Here is a 26,227-nt window from a genome sequence, read left to right as displayed (position 1 = left end):
ATGGGAGACCTTGAGCATTCCCAATTCTTACTGGCTTGACTTGGAGGGCTGTGAGCTACGTGCAGTTTAGCAACTTTGAAACTGTTTCTGTTCTGCTTTGAATCAGGAAAGGAACCATTTTAAATTAGCAGGTTTGGATAGCCTCTATCGTCCTGTTGAGGAGTTTGACTATGTTGATTTTCAATAGTTCTTGCTACACAGGGAAAATTTCAGGAGTGCAAAAGAAAGTTAACATGCCAATATTTAAAAAGAATAAAAGTGATAGCCACTGCAGTTATAGACTTGTCAGTGTCATGTAAATCCTTGTAAAAATAATGGAAAAGCTAATGTAAAACTGAATTAATAAATAGTTAAAAGCGAGTAGCAGAATTAATGCAAGTTAATTTGTGTTTATGGAAAATAATCCTATCAAATGATCTTCATGTTATATTTTCTGTAATATTGGTTGATTAAAAGATGAAGAAAGTGAGGATTTGGAGATCCGTTGAAGCTGAAGACTTCAACAAACTTGTTCCACCACTACAAATCAATCCTTTTGTTTGGCAAACTTAGAACAAAGTAAGTAGTTTTTTTAATAATGCAAAGCTACTAAAATGAGCCTTATTAGCAAGCCTCTGTGCTATGGCATAATATTGTCCAGGGGCTTTCTCCTTCTTTTGACAACAGAAGAAGGTGCTGTTGTTCCTGGCAAGAAAAGGTAAATGTATTCAGTGGTTAGGCTGAGAAATCCCTATGTGCTGCTACTTATATGATCACGTCTTTATTGTGAGGGTGATGAGGTACTGGAACAGGTTGTCCAGAGAACCTGTGTATGCCACATCTCTGGAAGGCCAGGCTGGATGAGGCTGGGAGCCGTCTGGTCTAGTGGAAGGTGTCCCTACCCATGTCAGGGTGTTGGAACTAGATGACCTTTAAAGGCCTGTTCTAACCCAAACCATTCTATGATTCTGTGATCATTAGGTGCTGTGTGGCAGATGCCCTCCATAGCAGAGTCCCACCAGGGATTTGGGGGTTGGGCATGGTCAAGCTTGGAACTTTTTGGGGCATTGCCAAGCAACTTCACAAACATTCCATAAATGTTCCATTGCAGTTGCTCAGGTAAAGTCTCCTGCTTGCAGCTTGTTTTAAAACTTACAGGTCTGAGACTGCGTGTGGGAGGATGTATTTGGCAGGTGCTTCATGTGTAAAGACTTTAGTCACAGCCAGTGCTTAAATTGGCCACTGGTGTTTTTATTTTGGGATTGCCAGTTGCAGAGAGATCTTCACACCAGAGCATCTTTTATGTGTGGGCTGGTTCTTGTGAACTGAAACGATCACTTCATGTTGTGACTTTCAGTAGATTTAACTTGCCCTCTCAATCAATCTTCTTGGCTCCAGAAGCACCTTCATGTTTAATTAATTTTTCTTTCATGCTTATGAGTAATTTTATAATGTCCTGTTGAGTTAAGAAATGGAGAAGTTGGATACAGGCAAAGCAAAGCAATCCTAGTGTTTCTGTCTGTGTGTCCATGACTTAATTCTTTTTGTAAAGCCCAAATTGACATTGTGTTCTGAAAGGTTTGAAAAGTGTAACAGCAGGGAGGTTTGTTTTTTTTTCTATCATATATAGTCATGCAACATCTGCACGAGACCTTAATTCCAGTTAAGAGAAGAATAAGCAACCTGTTGTCTGAGGAAGGCTGTAAACTAAAAATGACTTAATGCTATAACGAGGAACAACTTAAGTACTATGAAAAGCTGCCATATTTTTTTTCTGTCATCCTCCTGTGATCTTCAGAATTATTTTTTTTCGTTCTGAGATTTCTTTTTATTAAAATATCATATTGATTATGTGTGTTGTTTTCAATGGGGTTTTTTTGTACTTGCCTATCTGGATGATACAAAGAGGCCTAGACAGTGAAGGATGGGAGACCATGGAGTGTTGCACCATACAGAAGTAGATACTAATTTAATTTACTGTTTTTCTCTATGAGTGGCATTTCACATAGAGAAATTATTTAGTTATAATTTTAATTTAGTTGAAAAAAACTTCTTCCAAAGCATAGTGTAGTCTAAACAAAAATGTCATTCTTGCTTTCTAATTACAGTTTAACATCTTACAGTTACTATTATGCCACAGCTACATTGTAAGGGTGAAGGAAATATCTTCTTCGGAATACAAGAAAGAGCAATGATATGCTGAAATACATACTGCATTTTCTGAATTGTCTTATGATTTTTGAATGGACACTGTTTACAAACAGCTGTTTCAGGTCTTACATTTTTACTTCAGATCTTACTAAAAACTGAATTCACTGTTAACTGCTTTATCTCTGTTTTCTCTTGTGCCAGCCTTGCCTGTGAGCTCAAGCAGTCCTCTCTCCTGAGAGAAAGTCATGTTAAAATGATAGACTCCAGTCAATCATATTTCCTCTTTCGTGGTTTTGCTCTATTAAATTAGGTTACTCCACTGTCCTCTTGAATGACAGGTGTTGTTTTTTAAACATATTCATAGCCTGCTTTCATAGTTGCTTTTGTTTAGATCTGAATTAGTTTGTAGTTTGTTTCAATCAGAATTGACCATAGTACTTTATTATCTCTCAAATGACAGTATGATTTTTTTTGTCTGCTAGGAATAGCTTTGTCTGGGGTTCTACCACACTCTTGGATTATTAACCTGATAATTGATAAATCTAAAATTGATACACTCAGTTTTGTATCTGGCTAAGTGTTAAACTTTCACATCTATTAAACCCTATTTTAAAGTAGAAATCCTCGTTACTAATCCTGGGTGCCAGAGTGATGTTCCTATTCCGTCCTCCTGTGCATTAATTAACTCTTTTGTGTAATGGCATGCTTTGATAATGATACTATATGGGCACCAGATATTCCCACAAGGTTTCTGCATGTTTGTGCCTGATCTTTCTTGTTTCTTTAAAGTAGGAAAGCCTAGATATGGAAACAACTGATGAAGAAACAACTGACAATCCAGGTAGCATTGTAGGCTAGTTCTCTTTTAAATTTCCTTGACTATGCCCTAGCCAAAAGCCTTGTCTTAAACAATTGAGATGGACTGAACTACTGGGTATTTTTTATCTATTAAAAATATCTGTGTTGCTATTGATTTAAAAGCCACAGCCAAATATTCTAGGGCTGTTCTGGCAGTAAGCTCACAGGTATTCAGAGAAAAAAACTCCAAATTCCCATGTTTTTCCAAAATGCTTACATGATAAAAGGCTGTGGACAGGTGGGAATATATGTCATGTATTTTGAATATATCATAATTTGCAGCAGTACTTAAACAGTTTAACATTGTGTGCAGTAATTTCACCAGAAGGAAGTGAAGCAAAAGAAAGTGATGATGAAGACACTGAAAAGCATTGCCTTATTGAGTGTTATCAAGATCCATTAGAAAGTGGGTTATAAGTTTCTCTTAAGAGATAATTTCTTGCATGGAAGTGAGATTTTTTTTTTTAAGTGGAAACGCATGCACACACGCCACACTCAACTTTAAATTTCTTACCTTCATTCATTAAATGCATTTATCTGTGGACATTCGATTTTTTTTTGCTATTTGGCATCCTTATTGTTTTCAGTAAAAAAAGTAACCTATCTATCCTTGAAAGAACAGTAATTAAAGAGACCTGATAATCTAACTCATGCGGTTTTCAGTTCTAAAAAATCAAGTGTGTGTTTTTTCACTTCTGCTGTGCACTGATTAACCTCCACCCCCCTTGAAACTTCCCATGAACTTAGAGATGGGTGATACATGTCTCGTTTTCTGCCTCTTTGACTATCCTGCTTTCTCTTAAACTTGCTCTTTGCTTTCAACAGAACCAAGAAAATGTAAGACAAATTCTTCAGTCCCATCTTCACCTGTCAGAGAGAGAGATTCACGCAAAGGGAATAAAAGGTTTGTGTATGATTAAGTGATAGTTTTTCAGTCACATGACTGAATAATGCTTTCAAGGGGTTTTGGATGGGTGATAATTACAGATCAGTAGTATGATTATTGCCATGGTAGTCTAAGGGAATAAAGAAAACAAACACTGGCTGGGGGAGGCCATCCTTTTAACCAGAGGTTAGGTTTTATTTGAAAATGTAGACTGCTATATTTGTGGTCGTTGATAAGGTGAGGATGAGGGTTGTGGTTGAGACTGTAACTGAAATCCATTTGTTCTGGAACTGAAGGCAGAATGTCCCTCTGAAAATCTTAAGACTATTTAATATTGAGGGATGTAAATTGTTTTCTTAAAACCAAAGAAAATTTAGATAGAGGGAGGGCCTGTATGAAAGTTTTAATGGACTTTTTTTAATCACTCAAACACTGATTCTGGTGTCTCTTTGGAATCAGTTCATGTTTCTGTATGAAAGTATCCTTAAACAAGAAAAATGCTAAATGAAATTATAAATTATAAATTGTAATAGTAATGACAAAGCGGTAACAGATCCTGTAAGCAGTTAGAGCAGAGAGAGTTCCTATCTATCCCTTGCTAGATAGGAACACTTTGTTTAGCAACCTTGAGAGCAGACAGTTATTGAAGGAAGGATTTTTGAAGCAAAATTTTTAAATGAGTTTAAAAGATTAATGGTTCACAGACTGGCTACATAATGCTAAGTGAAACTTGATTTGTGTATGTGAGAGAGAGACTGGACAAAAGGAGAAGCTTGGTTAAGAAATTTCTTTGCATACTAGTTAAACATTTTACCTTCCTAAGAAAAATCAAATAATGTACTTTGAAATCAGATTCGTAAGGAGTCTGATGATCTGAAAACTTATTAGACCTCAAAGTAAACTCTGAGATAGCGTTCACTTAAATTTCCTTATTACTTAGTGCACATTTTAATTTTTTACTTTGAATTGTTTGTTTGTTTATTTGAATGTTTGCAGACAGAGATATGCGGTGCCAAACAGTGATTCCCCTTCCTCATCTAATCATGAGGATTTTGAGATACAGAGGAAGAAGAAAAATTTAAGAAGGTTAATGAAATTGGAGAATACGGGAGGGAGGAGTCTACTTGGGAGGACTTTGTATATGCCTATCCATGGAGTGTTGCCATCTCCATCTTGTACCCTTTCTAAGTTGTGGCAATACTTAATCATATCTTTTGGTATTGACAACTGTAACTGGACTGTCTAAAACTGGATTTTTAGAGTTGATTTTTAGTAAACAATTTGAGTTCTAGGTGAGAATGGGGAAAGGGGTAGAGACACACACTTTGATGTAATTTCTTAATGTAAAATTTTACTGCTTCTGTACTTTACTGTGGTTTATTCAGAAAGAGAATCACCATAACAGAAAATGGTATAAATAGGGGAAATAGGTTTTGTTACTTAACAAATGCTCTAGAAAAATTATTTTAGTAACAATCTAACAAAAAAGTTTTCAGCCTGATGTCTTTCAGACATATCTTCTGGCCCACACATTCCAAAGTCCTCAGGAAGGTCCAGGAGTGGTGGGCAACCTTTATAATGTTAATCTCCACTGAAATAAGTATTCTCTTGGACTGTAACTTTTTGAATGTAGAAGGTAAAACTATTTGAAACATATCAGTGTGTTTGGGGAGGGGAGGGATTCTTCCATCATACAGATCAAGGTCAGTCCATGGTCTCTCCATATGGAATAACTTGTTCTAAGCTTGCATTCCTATAATTGCTGTGTTGACTGGCATGGATATTCCTAAGTGCTAAGAGTTGTTAAAATGATTAACTTGGTTTTAAGTCTGGAGTGACCATTTTCCTTTATTTAATCATGACCATTAAACGTAAAAGTTGGAATGAATATTTGACTATTTAGGAAGTTTATGCTGATTTTTAATGTCTTCTGCATTCACTTGCTATCATTAGAAAATCAGAAATCTTCTATCTGCATCATAAGTTAGAAAGCACCTTTTTTTTCCTCCTTAATTCAAGTCAGATCTCTTCTGTTCAGCTTTCAGAAAGGTGACTTAAAGGGAGTTGACAAGAATACCACAAAAATTGGAGCCAGTCTGGCTGGTGTTGAGCAAATGGAAATAGATGGGGTAAGTATTTTTGATTCATTGTGTCAGTGAGAGGTTTGTCCTCTACAGCTCCCTCAGTTTACAGTTTTCTCAAGCAATTTGAAAATTGCCATGAACATTTCTTTTGTGCTGACATCTAATTTCTGATGGAACCTTATTGAGGTTGCATTTTTCTTTAACATATAAAATGTGTTCTGTTGACTTCAACTTTAGGTACAATTTGATGGTGTGGGTGGTCTTTCTGACCACATTTCATCTTTAAAGGAGATGGTCATTTTTCCCTTGCTTTATCCAGAAATCTTTGAGAGACTGAAAATTGAACCTCCAAGGTAACAGACACGGTTTAAAACTATAAGTTCTCATTCACCTATTTTCAGGGGAATATTCAACTGAGGTATCAATATGTTCCCATGCTTCAAAATTCTCAGCAGTGTTGTTTTGTTTTGTTTTTTAACAGTAGTAAAGTATAATGTTTAAAAAATGGATAGAATCCAGCATATATGTAGGTCCAAAGATTTACTGTGTGGTGAAATTATCTTTTAAAAGTGTCTTGCCTTTCAGACCTGGAGTTGGAAATGTTTACTTTAGAGTCCCATATACAAGTGGAACTCTTGTATATGGGACTCAGTTTGTAAGTAGTCAACTGTGGTTTATTTTATGAAAGTCCAGTTGCCTCTCCCACCAACTCTTTTTTTTTCAAGTGCTAAAGTATCAGTTTTACAACTGATAGGACATGCAACTAAAAGCTTGCAGTGCTTGTTGTGCTTGATCTTACACACCTAAGTGACTTCTGTGTTACAAAAGAAAATTCTTAGAGATTTAATTGTTAACTTTGTATATTCTTAATCAGCAAAACTCAGTTGTGGTATATTGAACTAGGACTTTAAATTCTTTGCCTTCAGCAACTTCAAAAGTATTGCAAACAATGAAAAGAAAATATTTCTGTGTTTTGCTTCTTTATTCATTGAAAATCTTTTTGAAGCAGCACTGTACTGGCTTTTCTAGTTGGTGGAAATGCAGAAATGCAGAATATCTTTCCAGCTTTAGACTACTTCCCCTTCAAAAACTTAAAGTTTTTCAAGGGAGAATTAAATGTTTTATTATAAAATCTTGCCTTTCATGAAAACAGGAATGTATATGCAGTGTATCATTGTAAAGTTAGCCCAGTCTGAGATTCCGCACTGGAATTTTTTTCTTGTTTGGCTCCAATTACCCCTGTTGGTTTGTCAGAAGTTTTAAGTGTCTTTTTGGGACACTACAATCTTTTCTCAAGGTTTTGTATTTCTGCATCACCTCTTTATTCATTTTGTTTGCTGCCTTGTTAAATTGTGTAGGAACACTTTTGACTTTTTGCACACTTCAGCTATTACCGCTATCTTATCCATTAAGTATTTTGTTTAGGAGAGCGGAGTTGTGTGTTTTAGGAATGGGGGATTGTAACAGCTACTTTTCCACGATGTTTTTTCTTGTATCATTTTTTAGTGTATTTTTTTAAATTGTAGAGGCTGTCTATTCTATGGTCCACCGGGGACTGGAAAGACACTGCTTGCTCGTGCACTTGCTAATGAATGCAGTCAAGGTGACATGAGAGTAACTTTTTTTATGAGGAAAGGTGCTGAATGCTTGAATAAATGGATAGGAGAATCTGAACGACAGCTTCGTTTATTATTTGAGCAGGTAAGGTTGAAACATGCCCTGCATTCTGACCAAGTTGTAACTAGTTTTCTGTGGTTAAGAAGAATTCATTCTTTTTCATGTTTTGTCAGCTCCTTACACTGAAATGGGACTGTCAGTGTTTCCTTCTTCAGTGGAGTTTTAGGGGCTTGAAATCTTGACATGTATTGGGAAAGACTAGTAAAACAGACAAGAAAATCCTGCCACGTGCCACCACTACCACCTCCACTCCCCTGCCCTCCAATAAGAAAACCCAAAAAAACCCAGAAAACCCTGCAGCCACACAAACAGTCACAAAAGAAGTTTCAAGAAGCAGGAGGTGGTGACTTTAGATCAGAGGGAAAGAGATGCAGGCTGAAAGCATGGTCATTTAAATTGGTAACAAAGGGTTGCTTCCCGAACCTATAACTGAGTTAGATCCTGTCTCTGTTCTTGGTGGTTGCCAAATAACTGTAAAAACTACTGGTATGATTTGTTTCTTGTCACCCAGTCTCAGTGGGTTGACATAGGCTTTTGTCTTTTGTTATTTGTGCCTCTTCACTCTCTTTGCTCAATTAGTAGAGTTCCCTGATGCTAGTGTGAAAAATCTAGTTTGTGCCTTTCCAACCAGAATGTTTTTCATGCATTTTTTCTTTCAAATAATGCTGTTTTACTAAGGTCAATATTCCTGTGTTTTCATTGTAGGCCTACCAGATGCGACCTTCAATTATTTTCTTTGATGAGATTGATGCTCTCGCTCCTGTACGGTCTGGTAAACAAGACCAAATTCATAGGTAGGACATGTTTTGTATCTACATAGTAGCTACTTGATCTTTGTGAAAAGAAGACCGCAACCTATTTAACTTGGTGTGACACATTCATTTATCCTGAAAACTAGTAATTCAGTGCCAGTGAATTTCAGATGATTTTTAAACAGTAATTGAAAACAATTCCTAAGTTTGATATCAGCACAAGGTCTGTGATACGTTATCTGTATTTTGTTATGTCTTATAACAAGTCTTCTGCTAACCAGCATCTCATCAATAAGAAGTTGTCCTTTTGAGTGATGTGGAACTGAAGAAAATTTCCTAAACCAGTGTATTTTTCTGTTAGCTCTATTGTGGGGACACTTCTGACACTTATGGATGGCTTAGACAGCAGAGGAGAGATTGTGGTAATTGGAGCTACCAACAGACCGGATTCTATAGATCCTGCCTTACGAAGACCTGGACGCTTTGAACGAGAATTCCGCTTCAGCTTGCCAAACAAAGAGGTCAAAACTTCAACTCAACCTTAATGCTTATGTAGCAAAGTCCACCTTTATAACAAACCCCTGTAAAGTCCACCTTTATAACAAACCCCTGTAACAAGGCAGCATTGCAGAGCTGTGCAAGTCTCCATCAGTAGTGTACAGCTTGGACAAGAGAGGGCTGTCTGGAGGGACTGTGTTGTACTGTGGAGGGCAAACCTGGTACTGAATATATACGATTATGATGATTTCAACAAGTAATTAATTCTGTAATTAGTATTGGTTTTGCAGTAACTAGTGAAGCAAATGGGATGCTGCCAGTCACTGAAACGCTTAAGAAAGAATGAATGTATGAATTAGGTATAAAGTACTGCTGTAGCATCTTGGAAGTGAAAGAAATGGTGTGCACACAAGAGTTCTTCGTTGGTAACAAAAACTTTGATCAAGGGTGGTACTGGAGTGAATTATGTTGGGATTTGACGTTCTTACTGGAACTTATTAACAGGAATTTGGACTAAGATGTGAAGTACACTGCACAGTTGCAGCGCTTAGAAGTCTTCTAGTTAATTGCAATACCTAAACAATGAAAAATGGATGTAGAGTGACCAAAAAATATTGGGGTTGTGGGGAGATAGTGTGCAAAGCTGGAACCCTCTTTTTATGTTTTCTCTCTGACTATCACTGATATTTCTTAGCACTTTTTGGAAAAAGGAAAATAGGCTTATTGAATTGAAAGCTAGTAAAAGTACACCAAACAGTGCATTTAACACAAACATTTGTCTCCAGTTTTCATCTGCTCTCAGGAAGAGGAGATGAGGTGTCATGAAACAAATCTAATACATGATTCCCTACTGTGGAAGAATTCTAGAAATCTGCCATAATTAATCTGTGTACCAAGAAATACTTCAGTGAAAGTCTTGCAAAGATCTGAGATGAGAATAGGCAATATTTGACATTTTCTGGATCAGTGACAGTAGTTTAAGTCATACTTATTGTTCTTCTTGGTAGCAATTCTAGCAATTTGAAAGAAAGTGTGAGGGGTCTTTTACTTGAATGAACTGGCAGAAAAGAAAATCTGATGAAGAAAGGAGATTGTCACTGTGAAATTTTGCTAAATTTGAGAGAATTTTCTTTGACAAAAAAATCTCAATTTGAGAAAGGTTTTTGCTACATTTTTTTCTCCAGCATCATTAGGTCTCACAATTGTGAAAACTCACTTTTTATGGAAGATATAAATGCCTTTTATTTCACTGCAGGCCCCAGCAAGAGTTTAGTGTAACAATGTTGTAACAGGTAGCGAATTATTAAATTTCCTACTTGAAAATGCAAAGGGCATATTAATAACTGACCTTTAAAATACTTAAAAGTTTAGCAGATGAGTATTTTTATTAGTGTAAAAGGTTTTGTGGGTTTGCATTGTAGTTGTTTTTTTAAGAGAAAAATTAGGGCAAACTGAAATGCAACTGTTTTGTTTTCAGGCAAGAAAAGAGATTTTCAAAATTCACACACGAGACTGGAACCCGAAGCCATCGGACGATTTACTTGAAGACCTGGCTGAAGAATGTGTTGGTAAGTTTGAAAACAGTGTGGGTTACTGCACGCAACTTGAGTCCTAGGAAACCTCAGCTTCTACCAGGCAGTACTCAAGCTCTCGTGCCTTGCTGCAGAGCAAGGCAGTGAGGCAGCTGACATGCCTTGGGAGCAAACAAAGTTAGATACTGCTTTCAATTTTCTTTTTGTCTCTCAGAACATTAAATGGGTTTGGGGCATCTTTCCCAGGAGCAAAGTTTTGATGAGCAGGCTGCTTCTTAAGTGTAGAATATCAGGCTGTGAGCCATGTAACAGAACTTCTCTGCAGTGCAGGAACTCTTTCAATTGTCTCTTAATCTGGTAATTTTTTGGCTGCATACAAAGTCTTTCAGTGCTGCAGTTTAGAAATCTTGGCCTTGAATTCTGAGACTGACATAACATTTGATTCTTGTTTTGTTTGTTAGGATATTGTGGTGCTGATATTAAAGCCTTATGTGCCGAAACTGGCCTCTGTGCTTTGCGTCATCGCTATCCTCAGCTGTATGAAAGTAGAGAGAGACTGCAGATAAACATGGATTTGATTAAAATAAAAGCAAATTATTTTTCCATGGCCATGCAGAAGACTGTTCCAGCTTCACAGAGGGCTGTGCCTTCCCCTGGGCGAGCGCTATCAGCTATTTCAAAGCCACTGTTAAAAAACACACTGGAAAGAATTTTACAAGCCTTGCAGAGAGTATTTCCCCATGCAGAGCTTGCACTAAAGAAGAGCCAACAGCAAGGTATGATAATAACATCCATTTGTTTGAAAATCTGCCGAAGAAAAACTTTTGATTTGTGCAGTCAACATACACAAACCTATCAGCTGTAATTACAGCACAATTTTATACTTTGCATGTGCACAATGTAGGATGGAGCTGTGAGTGACTCACAGTATGCAGCAGACAGCTATGTATTCTTTGCTGGAGCACCCAGTTTCTGACAGTAGCTAAAGTTGCATTTATCATTTCAGAGATGGATCTAAGGTTTAAAGTATGAGACACCTCTTTCCAAATGAATGCTTACATGGAGGGAGAAGGGTTTTTCAGGTGTCTGGAAACTACAGAAGTTGGTTTTAGTCATCTTTATTCTAAGGAAAAAAACCAAGTTTTTGTCAACAGTGGGGTAATACCTAATGCAAATCATGGGACGTAGGACAGCTTTGTGCAATTTCCTTGGATCTGTGGTAGAATGAACTCTTCAGAAAATAGCATTCAAATGATGAAATACAAGAGAAGTGTTTTCCAGCACTGATTTTGAAGGTGTATTGATGCAAGGGATATGGACTATTCAGGAAAGTTGACAAACTTCTGTTGTCTTTACATCCTATTGTAGGAAATTATGTGATTGACAGTGATGAGGAATCACCATCAATCTCTGAAGAGAAGCCAACTCATAAAACACCTGATCAGAAAAAGGCAGAATTCTGCACTTTTAGCAGGTACATTTGTCCCCTTTATGGTTACGTTTTTAAAATGGTCAGGTCTGTAAACTGTTTTGGTGTGAAGGGGGCAGGATGGAGTTAAGGGGTTGTGTGTGTGGTGATCAATATTTGCAAGAAGTAAGCGTGAAGATACAACTGTGTACTAATGTTCTGAGTACACTGCTCTAACCCATCAAACTGAATGGCCCACACCTCTTTTCCTGAGTCAAAGGGGTTCACAGATTATTAGAACATGTTGGTTTAATCCATGCTATTCCTTGGAAAACTCAAGACCTAAAGAATGTGCTCTCTGTCCTTTTAGCTTAAAAAAACCCTGTGGATTTGTGTAGCCATCTTTTGTCCTTTTACTTTACAAGATTGTTAAACCTGAAGCCGATTACATAGCAGAAACAAAATTGAGAAATGGTTTGCTGAACAATGTCTGTATTTTGTATCTTTAACCTACTGAGTTTATGTAAATATTTTGATGTTTTAATTGTGGTTGTCCTGTAAGCCAACTGTTAAAAAAATATATTATCATTGTCACTGTCGGGTCAGTTATTTTTCTCTGTTTCTATTCCTCTGCTGACCTCTTCACAAGTGTGTTTCACACTAGTGAAGCAAGATTACCAGAAAATAAAGAGACTACTCAAGATGAAACCATTGGAATGACTGAATAAAATAAATATAAATTTTATGCATATGTAGTGTACTGCTGTAATTTAACTAGTCAAATAATGTGTTTCTTCAGATACTGCAGATGTATTTCAGTACCCACATTAATTTTTTTCCTAGATATGTTTTGCACCTTCCTTCCCACCATCTCCAGGAACTGTGGCCAAATTTCAGCTAACCTTGACAGGTGTAGACATGTCACAGTTACCTAAAGTCAAGACACTATGAAAATGGTCGTGTATGGGCAGTAAAGAGACCTGAATTGGTTTGCGCTGAGAGAAAGAGTTGTTCTGCCCCGTATCAGGTTACTGACCAGTTGTTGTGTGTGTACTTGGCTGGCCAGTCCCCCTGTTGGATTTAAGAGCTGTTACTTAACCCAGCCAAAGGAATAGCAGACATGCTGGGGACTTGCAGGGTTCCTTAGTGAAGGTATGGTACCAGCTTGTGAGAAAGTAGGCTTTGGTAGTCTTCCTGGTCACAGACCAACTTATTATTTGGTGGAAGAGGGAGTGTATTTACAAAAAAAAGAAGTGCATAGGAAAAAAATTAACATCTGTGTGCCTATTCATTACTCATTTTTAAACTTATTTTCTTCTTATTGCTTTAGAAATCCTCGTGACCAGCCAACCTCTTACAGGCCACGGTTCTTACTAGTTGAAGAGCCAGGATCTGGGCAAGCTTTTGATTTGGCGGCTGCAGTAATACATACCCTTGAAAACTTTCCAATTTATACACTAGACACACCAACTTTGTTTGTTAGCACATCACCAGATGAAACATGTATACAGGTAGCTTTTTTTTCTTGTTAATCTTGTAGGATTGGTGAACTGTATACAAAGTAGTGAAGTAGGCAAAATTGATTGTTAATGGAGGTGGCCTGATTTCAACGTTCTGTTACATTTATTTCTGTCTTAAAATCCACTTTTCTTCTACATGAGATGATACCAAGTAAGGATATTATACATAGCCATGTTTTTCATTTGAAATGAAGCAAGGAGAATGTTGCTAGCAGCTTTGGAAGCTGGGAGGTGCTGCTAATAAACCCTTCTTTGTGGCAGGAAAACCTGCTGGTCTCAGTGGGATCCAGAAAGTTGTTTTCGTTGCTTCTACTGTGCTACCAGTAGATGGCTCTTCATCAACCTGACGGCATGTCATGCACATTTTGTAGCTTTTTTTTTTTTTTTAATTATATCTGTCGAGCAGCCAAGGTTTTGAGGAAAAGAATAGTTTCAGTTTTTACACATATATATACAGCTTATACTGGTGCAGTACATGCAGTAAAATAATTAAAATTCACGGAACACTTGGATTTGTGCAGTGGTGTGTTTTCCTTAACTAGAAAAATGAAATATAAGTAGATTAGTGCTGTTTTTCTTTTTTACTTTTTGGCAGGAAATCCATTTCATTGTTTGGCATCACTGTATTAAAACATTTGAATCTTTAGTAGCAGCATTTGAGAGCTGTACAAGTCAGGACAGACATATTATGTGACTGGATACTAATTTGTCATGTAGGAGGAACACCTCCTTTCCAGGTTGTTAATCTGAAACAGTGCATGGAGAAATTTGTTGTGTGAAAGGACTGTTGCAGCTTCCCTCATGCAGTAGGTACATGGTACATGTTGTCTTCTGTGATTGAGGTGCCATCTGGAGGCAGTGGCCTGCGGTCTTCAAAGCACATCATCTGGTCTGGTGGATCCTTTGGTAATGAGAGGCTGTGAGTGATTTAGCTCTTTAGACAGGCTAAGGACTGGTTAACTCTTATAAAATGTGCTTGAAGTTATGAATTATAACCAGGCTTCTTGTACAGTGTTGGTCCTCATCTTTTCACATAGGTCTTTGTTCAGACTGTGCTTCAATCTGTCTTGGGTGTGTATACACTCTGAACTGAAAATGGGATAGTCGCAGTTGTGTAGCGATTTTTCCAGGCTAATGCATCTTGCTGAAGGGTTAGTCTTTGTTTTTTCAGGCACACCACCACATCAGCTGAGTTCTGAGGCTCTTTAGGAGTTATGTTACGCCTAAGTTAGTTTTGAAATCCGACAGAGATTCAGGTCTGTTTCTGTCTCTGTAGCGATGTCTGTATCTTAGTAAAAGTGAAAATTTTACCATATTGTTAGGAGTCATTCATTTATTGGTATGTCTTGATATTTTGGCATCAGGTACTCCTGTTTCAAAAGATAGTTTGACTGATATGTAATCATTTAGTAGCCTGTTCTACATGATGTAGTTCTCTTACCCAAGCATTCATTTTACCAGTTGATGCGAGAAGCTCAAAGAACAGCACCAAGTATCATATATATCCCACAAATCCCTTCCTGGTGGGCGACTGTTGGACCTACACTGAAATCTGTTTTTACAACACTACTGCAGAACATCCCAAGGTTTACTCCAGTTTTGCTCCTTGCGACATCTGATGTGCAATACAGAGATCTCCCAGAAGAGGTATTTCTGTTGATACTTTTCTTTCTTTATTATTCAACTTCTTAATTTATAACTCCCTGAAGCATTGGAGTGCTGTGCTGCTCTTAAGCAAATTCATACTCAAACCCAAATCAGGTTTCTTAAAACTTGCTTAGACAAAATGATGATGAAAGCATTTCTCTAAAGTGTTTTCTGACTAAAGATTGACTTTGACCCAACTTTTTCTCCCTTCTCACATACGCAAGCTTATTAGACAGATATATAGATTTGCTTCACACAATTGTTTCAGTGGCTTCAAGATGATTAGGTGTGTCCTTAGTGAAGAATATATGGCGCTTGAAAGGTAGCTAAGAAAAAGACTGTTTTTCTGAAAATATTTATACTGAAAAAAATATGGTGGTCACACAGTTAACTGATGGAATATAACTTCAAATTTAAATTATTTTATAAGAATTTCAGTTACAGTCTTCATCCGGGTGAAAACTTGACAAATTAGAAAGCTAAGGTCCAATTCCTGTTTAAGTAACTTTGAAATAAATTTTTAGTTGTGTTCCTTAACAAAATTGATTAAGAGGATATGCTGAGCTTTTTAGACATCTGAGAGTGTTCACTAAAGGAAGGTGTTCAAAATGTGAATATTATGCTCTGATTATTTTGTCTCAGTAACAGGAGTTTTTATACTGTTAATAAAGGCCTCCTAAAATAAGGATTGAAATACCTTTTGGTAGTAGAGATGGAAAAAATGGAGGACAGCTTGGAAGTATGCAATTTGGGACACCTCATTTAAATTAATTAAAAATATAATTAAAGAAAACCCAAACACCTGACTAAAAAGCCAGCACTTTTCTGCTAAGCCTTGCCTGTTTCCCTCTGTGGCTGCCATAAAGATTCAAGCTAAAAGATAGCAAGGCAGGTAAATACAAAATAATACAGTCTTGGGGGTGGTGAATATCACCCCTCTTTTTCAGTGGTTTATCTTGCAGCTTCCTAATGGAGCTTGAACTCTAGAAGGTATTCTTTAAAGAAAGTATTTTATTAATTTGCCATGCTATAAAAATCTAGCTTTTTAAGGCCAAGAAGATAACTTTTCATTGATTGTCTTATCCAGATGAGTATTCAGTTTAATTTAGAGAGGTAGTCATCCTTTTGGAACAGAATATAAAAAATTTGTGTGGCCTTCTTTATCTGAAATATCTTTTCTCCTCATGGTTTAGATAAAAGCATTGTTTAATAATGAATTTGAAGAAGTTTTCAAAGTCCTGCGGCCTACCTGTGCTGAAAGAAGACATTTTTTTGAGGACTTAGTTATGAAGCAAGCTGCTCAACCTCCTCCATCAAAAAACAACACAGGTGAGGAGGATATTCTACGTATAAAACTTTGCTAACTGTAAGTTAACAGCTAATACAGTATTTGCTTTGGTGGTAATTTTTTATCAGTCATTTCTCACGTGCTTGCATTTGAGTACCATCAATTGACTATCATTTCCTGATTAATTTAAGCTTGGCAGCCATTGGAAGTCTTGCCCACAGCACCACCACCTAAGCCTCGAGAGCTGACAGAGGAAGAAATAAGACAGGTGGAGGAGCAGGAAGAGGATACATTGCGTGAACTTAGAATTTACTTAAGGGATGTGGTTCATAGACTTGTCGTTGACAGACGTTTCAGACCATTTATGAAGCCTGTTGACCCAGAGGAGGTAAATTAGTGTTGATTTGTAATCCCATTATGGCTGTGTGTATTCATAATTTCTCTTTGTGTATGTTTCTTGGTGTTTGCTGTTTCTAGGAAGGTTTATCTTTGTTTTTAGGACCATACTATTCTGATTTTCCAAGAAGCAGGAAGTGAATTTTACTTTTACTTTTGTTGGCTCCTTGAGGCTCTCAAAAGTCTGTATTTGAGTCTTCACTGAAAGTCTTGTGTTCTTTTAAAATGTTTTTAAAACTTTAGAATATTTCAGTTGGAAGGGACCTACAAGGATCATCTAGTCCAAGTGCCAGTTACACCAAATGCCAATACAGTTTGCTGTTGAAAAAATAAGCAGAGAGATCTCTTTGTCTGTAATTATAAACAGTACCTATATGGTTGTTTTATTAAAGCCAAAAGCTCTTTAATTGACTATCAATAGTTTCTGTGAGAACAGGAGTAGAAGCAGCAGCTTGTCAAATAATTCTATTTTCACTTTTATCTGTACCTTTCCTCAGTATAAGATCAACCATAAGGGCTGCATGTTTTTTCCTTGCTCCCCTACATCTCTCATTTAATTTATTGAATAAGTCTAAGCCAGAGGCACATACTTCAAAGTCAGTTTTAGTTTTAAGATAGCTTTGCCTTTCAGTGAAGTCCCATTCTCCTAAGCATCCATTGACTTGTCTTTTTCTTTCTTTGTAGTTTCTGAGATTTGAATAATCTAAACAAATGTAGATGTCCTAATCTAAACTAGTCAGTAGGCTCCTTTTATGGTCTGAGTATAGAAATCGTCCAGTTAGCTCATTTGAAAATAGATGCTGTTACAACCCTCCCCTGAAGGTGGGGTAAATGAGGTTCTTGTTAATACATCCCTTGGAGTGGATTAGAGTGAAATAACACTGAATGACTGGTGTTTATATATATATGAGGTTTATTTTAGAACAATGTGGTTGCAATGGAAAGGAGATATGTAGCTGTTTTGGTCATTATCTATAGTAATATCACAATATAAAAGTGTAAATATAATTAATAATTAATAATAATAATTATAAATTTTGGTCGCTACTACATTAAATCTCTAAGCACATATATTTCATTTGCAGGCACCCAATTACAAGGCTGTTATTAAACAGCCCATGGACCTCTCAACAGTTCTCTCCAAGATTGACATGCACCAGTATCTAACTGCAGGAGATTTTCTGAAGGACATTGATCTAATCTGTAGCAATGCTTTAGAGTACAAATCACATGAAAGTCCTGGAGGTGAGGATGCGCTTTTTATCCCTAGTTTTGAAAAATTTTAAAAGTGTAAATTGGTAAATGTCATCTGCAGACAGTAGGTGTGGGAAGAAATGCTCTCTGGGGTTGTTTAAAATTGCCAGGTTGTAAATAAACTGTTTGCTCATGAAATTGTGGTAGATGTGTTGATTGGTAACTAGTGCTTTTGCTTTAATAATTAACTTTTCTGTTGCTATGCTGAAAATATTATTTGAGATAACATTTCAGAACCTGCCTATGAAAAGAGAAAAATCATTCTAAGTAAAACAAAATAAAGGGTTTCATTGTCTAGTAGAAAATGCTCAGTTCCAACTAACATTTCAGATTGCCTCCTGAGACACAAAGCTTATGCTTTGAGTGATACTGCGTATTCCATAGTGAGGCACGAACTGGATAAAGATTTTGAACAACGCTGCCAAGAAATTAAAGAATCTCGTAAGGAAAGAGGTATATTTTTTGATGCTGAGGATTTTAAGACTTGTCTCACTCTTTGTAAACAACTATGCAAGAAACAATTATTTGCTCTGCAGGGTGTAAGAAAACAGTCCCAGAGTGTAATGAAAAAATAACAATGCCAGCAGTGCCTGTGGATGCCAGTACCCCCTCCTCTAATGGCAAGTTAAGTTTTATTCAGACTTTCTTGGAGAAGCTGATAAAGTCAATGCTACCTTCTCTGTTCCTGTGGCCTAACAGCAGGTTCCTGTGACGCCTGGTTTTTCATGCTGGAGGCATTAAATTTTTTATTATGCTTCACAAGGTGGGATAAATCCTGAGGTCATTCATTCAGTGTGGTTATGAAATTCAAGTGGAGTGGGTGCTTGACTTTGTAAGAGCCTGGCCTTGATGACCCAACTGACATTTAATGGCACTTACAGCTTGAAGTCCAAAACATTGTACGTGGCTGTTTCTGAATATTCAACTAGTTTTTAGCTACATAGAGCAGTGTGTTCCCTTTCTCTGCCTATAATATATCTAGTAGCAAACTGACCTCATTAACTTGCAACTTTTTCTCTAGACACATGTAGGGAGATGGACAATGGTACTTAAGCTGTGGTCATTTTCCTTGCAAGTAAGATGACGATGCTGCGTTTTGGAGAAAGAACTGTTTTGTTAATGGTTTGGATTACTTTTTCTTGTATCTCTTTGTAGATAAGTCAATAAGAAAACACAAAACGAAGGAAGACTCTTCCAGTATTGCAGCAAAGATGAAGAATGTTCAGTTTGCGTCTTCCCAGGATACTCCTATGGAAGAACATGAAAATGTACTTCAAGAACAACAGAAAAATGGGACAGATAATGAAAGAGAGAAAGTGACCCTTGTGGCTGAATCTCCTACTGAAAGGAAGAGTGTCGTACTTCCTGAACATTCAGACCTAAGAAAGGCGAGTGGCATGCCAGATTGGCAAAAAGCTGGAACTTCTGAAGATGGACGTTCAAATGGTAAATGAAAGGTCAAACAGGTCATTTATCTCCTTTCTCTCCTTTAGGAGGGTTAAACTATTTATTAGGTTTTAGCCTTCTTTAATTCCATTCTGTTACTTCCATTGCGTGTGTCTCAAATAAGCACAGTGTTTCTTGCATAATGATGCTGCTCCTCTAGTTATGCTGACCAAATTCAGTTTTATGCAGTGTCTCTTTTTTCTGATTCTGCAGTTCATTTTTCAAACGGTACCTATTTTAAAGATTCATACCTACTGTACAAGTATCTTCCCTGTAATAAGCAGTTTAAGTTAAAAAACTGTACTTCAAGCAGTGAGGAATAGAAGAGTCACATGTGGAACAGAAGAATTATGTCCTAATGTTTGAAATGTAAGATGTGTTTCCTAATCTAAAATACTTTTTTTTTATTGCTCCTTTCTTTTTTTTTTACCAGAGTTTTACTGTGCAGTGCTCTTGTGGCAGCATGACTATTTTTTTCCTAGTTTTACCCTGCCTTTTTTCTCTAGTGCTTTTTTTTTTGTGTCCGATTCTCGTTTTTATGGAGCAGTACCAGAAAGAAAGGAGAAGTCAAGCATTTCTCAGTGAAAAAATGGTAACACTTATGTCTCTGTTGCAAAGAGGTACTCTTTTCCAGGTACAGGATACTTCACTGATGCTGTAGTCCAGATAAAGAGAAATCATGACTTAAGAAATTTGTGTCATTCCAGTTTCACAAGTACGTCATACAAATTATGTGGGACGTTCTCAGGTGGATGAGCAACCGCCAGTATGTGACAGGAAAGCAACGAAAATTCACACACGGGGAGTGTCTGTGGATTACTCTGAGCTCAAAGTAAGTCTAATTTCAATTTTGTTAACACTGAAGCAGGACGTTTTCTTGGTACCTCTGTGTTTTAAATTAAGTCAGTTGTTAACCAATGCCAATTCAAACAATTTATGAGAGGGATATACAGCTTGTGAAATAATTCAGCTTGTGATGGACTATGACTGTTGTTTCCATAGCTGGTGTGGACTGCTGCTCTTGTTTTTGCTGAACTAAATTTTAGGAGACTGGATTCTCTTCCTAATTTTTAATGTAAAAGGGCTTGTTAAATTTTAAAATAGCCCACTGACTACCTACTACTACTGTTGGTTATTAATGTCTTAGCAGTTTTTATGATGAACGGGGGGTGCAGGTTTTTTTTCAGTTTGCTGTTCGCTTGTTTTCATTTATTAGGAATTGGAAAAGGGCCTTGATTTTTAGCAGTGATTACTTGAAACCTGAAATTAGCAGGTTGACCTAAAGCTCAACCTGGATAAAATACTAATACCTGCTTTTCTCAAATGCTTTCAAAATCCAGTGTTAAAATTTTGCCTTCATACAGTTGCAGTGTTACAAGGTTTTTCCAGGCCCCTGCAGGAGAGAAGTTGCTATCCTAGGCTACAGCTGGGGAAGGAGGCAAAAATAGGCCTAGCTGCAGGGAGCAAAAAAGATTCCTCTGCATGAGCTGGGATGAGAGATTCCTCTGCATGAGAGGGTAGAAGAAGGACCTGACCTTCAGGGAATATAGCCTTGAGGAGAATTCGAGAAATTGCTAGGTTGAAGTCCTGGAGGTTGGTCAAAGCAGTGGAGGCTGCTCTTTACCTGCCATGATGAGAAAAGGAGTATTACCTAGATGTTTCCCCTGTGTGGGGACAATGTGACCAGAGAGAAATCTCCATTGGTGAAGTGGCTTCTCAACACAATTTCTGTCACATTTTCAAGAGTTGGCCTGATTTGTAGAGGTGAAACTTTCTAAGCTGGCTTTCTAAAGAAGTAAATTTCAGGGGGTTCTATTGTTCGTGTGTGCCTGTGTAATTCCAGAGGCCACATAGGCTTTTCTAGAGTCAGGGTGCTAACAGCGTGTAATCCAAAGTTACTGCCTACTGACTGGAGAAATGGTAGAGTTATACTTCTTTTAACTGCAAGCAGAGAGCTACAATCCTGAAACACATCTTTTAGAAAACTTGTTTCCTTAACATGGGTGTCACTGGAACTTGCTGCCTGTACCAGAGAGCTCCTCCAAACTGTAGCTGCTTGGTTTCGTATGGGGTTTTTGTTTGGTTGGTTTTGTTTGGGTTTTTTTGTGGTTTGCTTTTGGTTTTGGTTTTTTGTTTGCTTTTTTTGGTGTTCTGTGTGTGTGTGTTTGCTTTTTTGCTTGGTAATACGTGTAGAACTTGATGAACATACAGAAGAGCATAGTTACCTATGTGGCAGCAATTGGAAATAGTTTCGTATGGGATGTTGGCCATGAACCTCTGTCACGTCCTATCTCTTGTGTTTGCAGCAGCTGAAAGAACGCTGTGTGATTTTTGTGCATCTTCTTTTTATAGGATGAAGTTGAAGGGAATGCTCAAATCTTGTGCTAGCTGATCTGAGGGATGCAGAGTTTGATAGCAAGCAGTTGTCAGGCAGTAATATTTTTCTTTGGTGTGGCTGCTCTCTTAAGCTACATCTTCACAGCCTCACACAACACACAGCTACTGAACAGCCACAGCAATGCTGCCACTAGCGTGTTAGCATTGCTTTCCCAGAGATCATCACATTCACATCTTTGGTAAAAGAAGGGACTGTATGAGAGAGTGGTAATTTGCTACAGGCAGTCACACTGCTAGTTTACTCACTCTTGAGTGGCAAGGTGGGAGCTAACTGATGTTAGCCACAGTACACATTCAACTAATGGGTAAAGATGAGCAACTAAGGATGGTTCTGTTTCCAGCTGTTACAGCTGTATCTGAAAGATCTGTGCCCTGGTTTCCAAAGATGCATTTTCCAGAGCCTTGTATTGCATTTCGAATGAAATGCAACTGTGGCTTTGCTGTGGTAGCTACTCTATGACAGAGTGGGTTGTTTTAGAAGTAGATGATTGGCAATTATGATCATTGATGTCATACATTGATGAGTAAGAAAATACTGCCTGAAATGTAAGCCTCCCTTTTCTCTGAAGTATAAAAAATTACTTTGTTTTCTCCAGTTAATTCTTGTCATATATTTAATCAGTTCTCTGAAGCGCCACTTTTATTTAACAATATAAGAAAGTAGGATGTATCCTGCAGTATTCTGAACTGTGGTTTCCAATTTTTTTTCAGCAAGTATTGGATTCTATTATTGTGGCAACTGAAAACGTCAGTATGTCTTGCATGGAAAGACTTTATGCTGTTCTCAGCCAGTGCATTTACCAACACAGGGAAGATGATGACAAAACTGAATTAGTGAAGGTAAGTTTTATTGTCTTGTAGCACTTTCTGTCACACACTATCATGTGTGTGTTTGTGTATGTGTTACATATATGTAGGTATGCACTGTGAACATTATGCTTATTTAGCATTATTCTTTACTGCCTAGTTGCCTGTTTCACAAGAGTTTTTCATTTCAGTCTGGAAGACATTTATCCATATTGCAAAACCATTCTTGTGTTTGGCATAATTGTTGGCAAATTTAGCAGGAAAAGGCTTGAAGACAATGGGTCCACCCACACAGGCCTCTCAAACCAGTTAACCTCAGTCTGGCAATAGTCTTTCTCCAGAACCTTTTCAGGGGTTGCAAAAGGAGGGCACTTTTCTCAGTCTGTCACTTCCTCTTTCTTCCCTTGCAGGCAGTAAGGAGCACATGGTAATGCTCGTATAGTAGTCAGTCCATTCTCGAAAAGAAATTAAGTATGAAACATAGCAAGAATTTGAGACTTTTTTCTAGTCTCACCAGACTTTGTTTTTAACTAGCATGGCCCAAGCATCTTTAATTTGACAAATGGGGAGCTTTCTGCCTATGCCAGTTTGATGATAATGGGTCAAATTCTCTAATCTCTTCCTCTAAGAGAGGATTTCTGAGTTGTCAGAACTGAGCAGAAATCTTCCACAGGCACCCATGGTTCCAGTTGGGCATTCCCAGTATTGAGTTGATTCAGATAGGCTGGATATTCAGTCTAGCTTCAAGATCCTTGAAACCATTTGTCTTTCAGATGCTTGTGCCTGAGAACAGATAAAATTCTTTATGCCTCTCATTCTGCCTTAAAAAAATAGGAAGTGTCTTCTCTTTGGCCTTAGTCATCTTGATCTTTTCTTCCGCAGCTGACAAAGAGTTAGAAGAGATGCTCTGCTCTGACTGTACAGCACTGAGGATTTTGTGGATTCAGGGAGGCTATGCCTGAAAAATGCACCCTTCTCTCACATAGCATAGTGATGTGTTTTATCATGAGAAGGGACCTGTTTATGTTATCTCAGGGCATGTGAACTTTTGTGACTGGACTTCATTTTTTTGTTTGTTTTCTACTTCTACCTTTAGCTTTAACCAAAAAATATCTTCTATTCAGAGTGACTGCATGAATTAGCTGGAGCAACCTCTACTATATGAAGAGAGAGACTTTAACAAGTACTTAGTCAGAATGCAGAACAGAACAGTTCCAGCTTTTATTTGTGGCTCTTCAGGAACTGCCTCTTTTCTCATTGTTGAAACCACTACTGATGAAGATCCATAGTCCCATTATGCAAATCACTGCAGACTCTGTAGCCTACTTCTGTTTTGGGTTCCACGTGTTTGAAGCTAGTGGGTCTAGAAAGATGTTGTGATGGTGGTAGCAAATGTATTGGCTAAATATTGCTAACAATTGTATGTATGAACAGATTCTTAATTCTTTTGATAAAGAAGCAAACAGGGTTCTCAAGTTTGCATTCATGCTGACTCCTAATTTGTCTTTTTTTCTTATTAGGCAATGAAGAAAGAAATTGCTGCCTTAAATTATCTCTGATACTTGACTTCAGTATACTTTATTTGACATATTCTGCAGTTGGTGTATGGCTCCCAAATAGATAAATTATGTATAACATCTCAGTAATTGCAGCAGCTATAGAAAAAAGAATAAAGAAACTTCTTTCAGTACATAACTGAAACCAGACATAACCTTGAATCGTTATGTGAATCGTCCCATTGCACACTGGGTGAAAGAACTTGTTTCAGGACAAAATGTTTTCTTTCCATGAAAACAGCATGAAATTCTTCTAGAGGGTATTGATTCTGTCTACTGATTTTGTCACAAAGCTTCCAAACATTTTCATCACTGTAAGACAGTTCATGGGAACTGATTATTTTTTCCTCTAACTTCATTTCTAGTGAAGAGAAGTAACTGAGAGGTTCTAGGTTTTGCACCTTGGACATGGTAATCCTGGATGTATATACAGATAGCAACAAGATGCTGGAAAGCAATGCTGCGAAAAGTGACCCGGGGGTCCTGGTCGATGGCAAGTTGAATATGAGTCAGCAGTGCCCTGGCACCCAGGAGGGCCAACTGTGTCCTGGGGGTCATCAGGCAAAGCATCGCCAGCCGGTCGAGGAGGGGATTGTCCCACTCTGCTCTGCACTGGTGTGGCCTCACCTCTAGTACTGCGTACAATTTTGGGAACCACAGTATAATAGAGAAATTAAGCTATTAGAAAGTGTCCAAAGGAGGGGTATGAAGATGGTGAAGGGTCTTGAGGGGAAGCTGTCTGAGGAGCAGCTGAGATCACTTGGTCTGTTCAGCCTGGAGGAGACTGAGGGGAGACCTCATCACAGTCTACATTTTCCTTGTGAGGGGAAATGGAGGGGCAGGCACTGATCTCTACTCACTGCTGACCACTGACAGGATCTGAGGGAATGGTATGAAGTTGTGTTAAGAGAGGTTTAGGTTGGATATTAGAAAAAGGTTTTTCACCCAGAGGGTGATTGAGCACTGGAACAGGCTCCCCAGGGAAGTGGTCACAGCACCAAGAGAGTGTTCAAAAAGCATTTGGACAATACTTTCAGGCACATAGTGTGATTTTTGGAGCTGTCATGGGCAGGGCCATGACTTGGACTTTGATGATTATTGTGGGTCCCTTCCAACTCAGAATATTCTGTGATTCTGTGAGAGGCCAGGACTAAGATCAGCCTCTCAGCTATGGCACGGGTTGGCACAGCAGCTGGTCTGTCTTGTGACTCTGTTTGCCCTGTGGCCTCACAGGAGCAGGGGGTGTACCTGCCTGCCCCATCCCCATCCCCCAGCGGCTCTTACCAGCAGCAGCTGGTGCAGGATAGGACTACATCACTGCTTTGCAGCCAGTGCAGAAGTGTTGGAAGGAGGTAACCTGTAAGGTCCCTTCCAAACTCAAAGCATTCCATGGTATGTGTGGCCAGCTGTTTATAAATATTTATGTATAGATGTGATGTATACGTGTGCTCTGCGTGCATGTGCCTACTGAGAACACAGCTTTTGCATGCTTATAAAGTGAGCATTAACTATTAACACTGTATAAATGCATTTTTTTTACAATTATTTTCTGGATTTTAAAAGGAAACAGATATGGGGAAAGGAAGGATATGAGTACAGAACATGGGTAGCCTGAATTTGACTTTAAATGGGCCTGACAGAATTCCCTGCTGAAATGAAGAGGTTCTTTAGTTGGCATGACAGAGAAGTTAAAGTTTATATTCTGAAACAGATTAAGTATTTTTTTATATATATCTTGGAAAATATGTGGAGATCCAGTGGCATTTCTATTGCTGTTTACCTCACTAATCACTGGTTTGCACTGCAGATGTAATGTTTTGGAATACATTCTAGTTCTCCAGGAGCTTCAGAGTCCTCCCAAAACATTCTCCATTTTTTTTTTCCCCCACAAATGGTACAAATTGCAATGATTTTCTTGGTCTGAAGGCCTCCTTTTCTTTTATATCTCTGTGTGAATTGGTTTCCTATTATTTTCATCCTGCCTCAACTAGAATAAAAAATCCTATTGAAAAGTACTTATTAGAAAAGCTGGGAAGGTGGAAAAAAGAAGTCATGCACTGAAAACTCCAAGGTGCCTGATGTAAGCTTTTT

General features: G+C 37.9%; 1 protein-coding gene across 9 annotated transcripts; it reads left to right on the top strand.

The window, feature by feature from the left end:
- Positions 1–1,013: 1,013 nt before the first annotated feature.
- On the top strand, positions 1,014–24,281 carry LOC108496033 (ATPase family AAA domain-containing protein 2-like). Of its 9 annotated transcripts, none has more exons than XM_017812380.1 (23): positions 1,014–1,098; positions 2,923–2,971; positions 3,814–3,892; positions 4,871–4,960; positions 5,913–6,003; positions 6,196–6,311; positions 7,485–7,659; positions 8,341–8,429; positions 8,749–8,908; positions 10,363–10,453; positions 10,879–11,193; positions 11,786–11,891; positions 13,156–13,336; positions 14,807–14,992; positions 16,186–16,321; positions 16,472–16,668; positions 17,762–17,921; positions 18,261–18,383; positions 18,467–18,550; positions 19,086–19,376; positions 20,084–20,208; positions 22,485–22,613; positions 24,101–24,281. In XM_017812380.1, the coding sequence occupies exons 2-23, from the start codon at positions 2,935–2,937 to the stop codon at positions 24,137–24,139; spliced, it is 3,000 nt and encodes a 999-aa protein (XP_017667869.1). In that variant the 5' UTR covers positions 1,014–1,098; positions 2,923–2,934; the 3' UTR covers positions 24,140–24,281. The 9 variants fall into 9 exon arrangements, with proteins under 9 accessions (XP_017667869.1, XP_017667872.1, XP_017667871.1 ...); XM_017812383.1 differs by having other exon boundaries at positions 1,072–1,098; positions 2,920–2,971; XM_017812382.1 differs by having other exon boundaries at positions 1,093–1,137.
- The last annotated feature ends 1,946 nt before the right edge of the window (positions 24,282–26,227 follow it).

The sequence above is a fragment of the Lepidothrix coronata genome, unplaced genomic scaffold, assembly GCF_001604755.1.
Source record: "Lepidothrix coronata isolate B3197 unplaced genomic scaffold, Lepidothrix_coronata-1.0 Scaffold36, whole genome shotgun sequence".
Lineage (NCBI taxonomy): Eukaryota > Metazoa > Chordata > Aves > Passeriformes > Pipridae > Lepidothrix > Lepidothrix coronata.
This window is presented reverse-complemented; position numbering and strand designations above follow the sequence as displayed.

What these genes read in the sequence shown, in the direction of transcription:
- LOC108496033 (XM_017812378.1), top strand. Translation starts at nt 2,223, where the DNA reads ATGGACACTGTTTACAAACAGCTGTTTCAG. An exon ending in AAAGAAGAGCCAACAGCAAG is followed by an intron (nt 11,194 to 11,785) that starts GTATGATAATAA and finishes ATCCTATTGTAG; the next exon opens with GAAATTATGTGATTGACAGT. An exon ending in TCCATCAAAAAACAACACAG is followed by an intron (nt 16,322 to 16,471) that starts GTGAGGAGGATA and finishes GATTAATTTAAG; the next exon opens with CTTGGCAGCCATTGGAAGTC.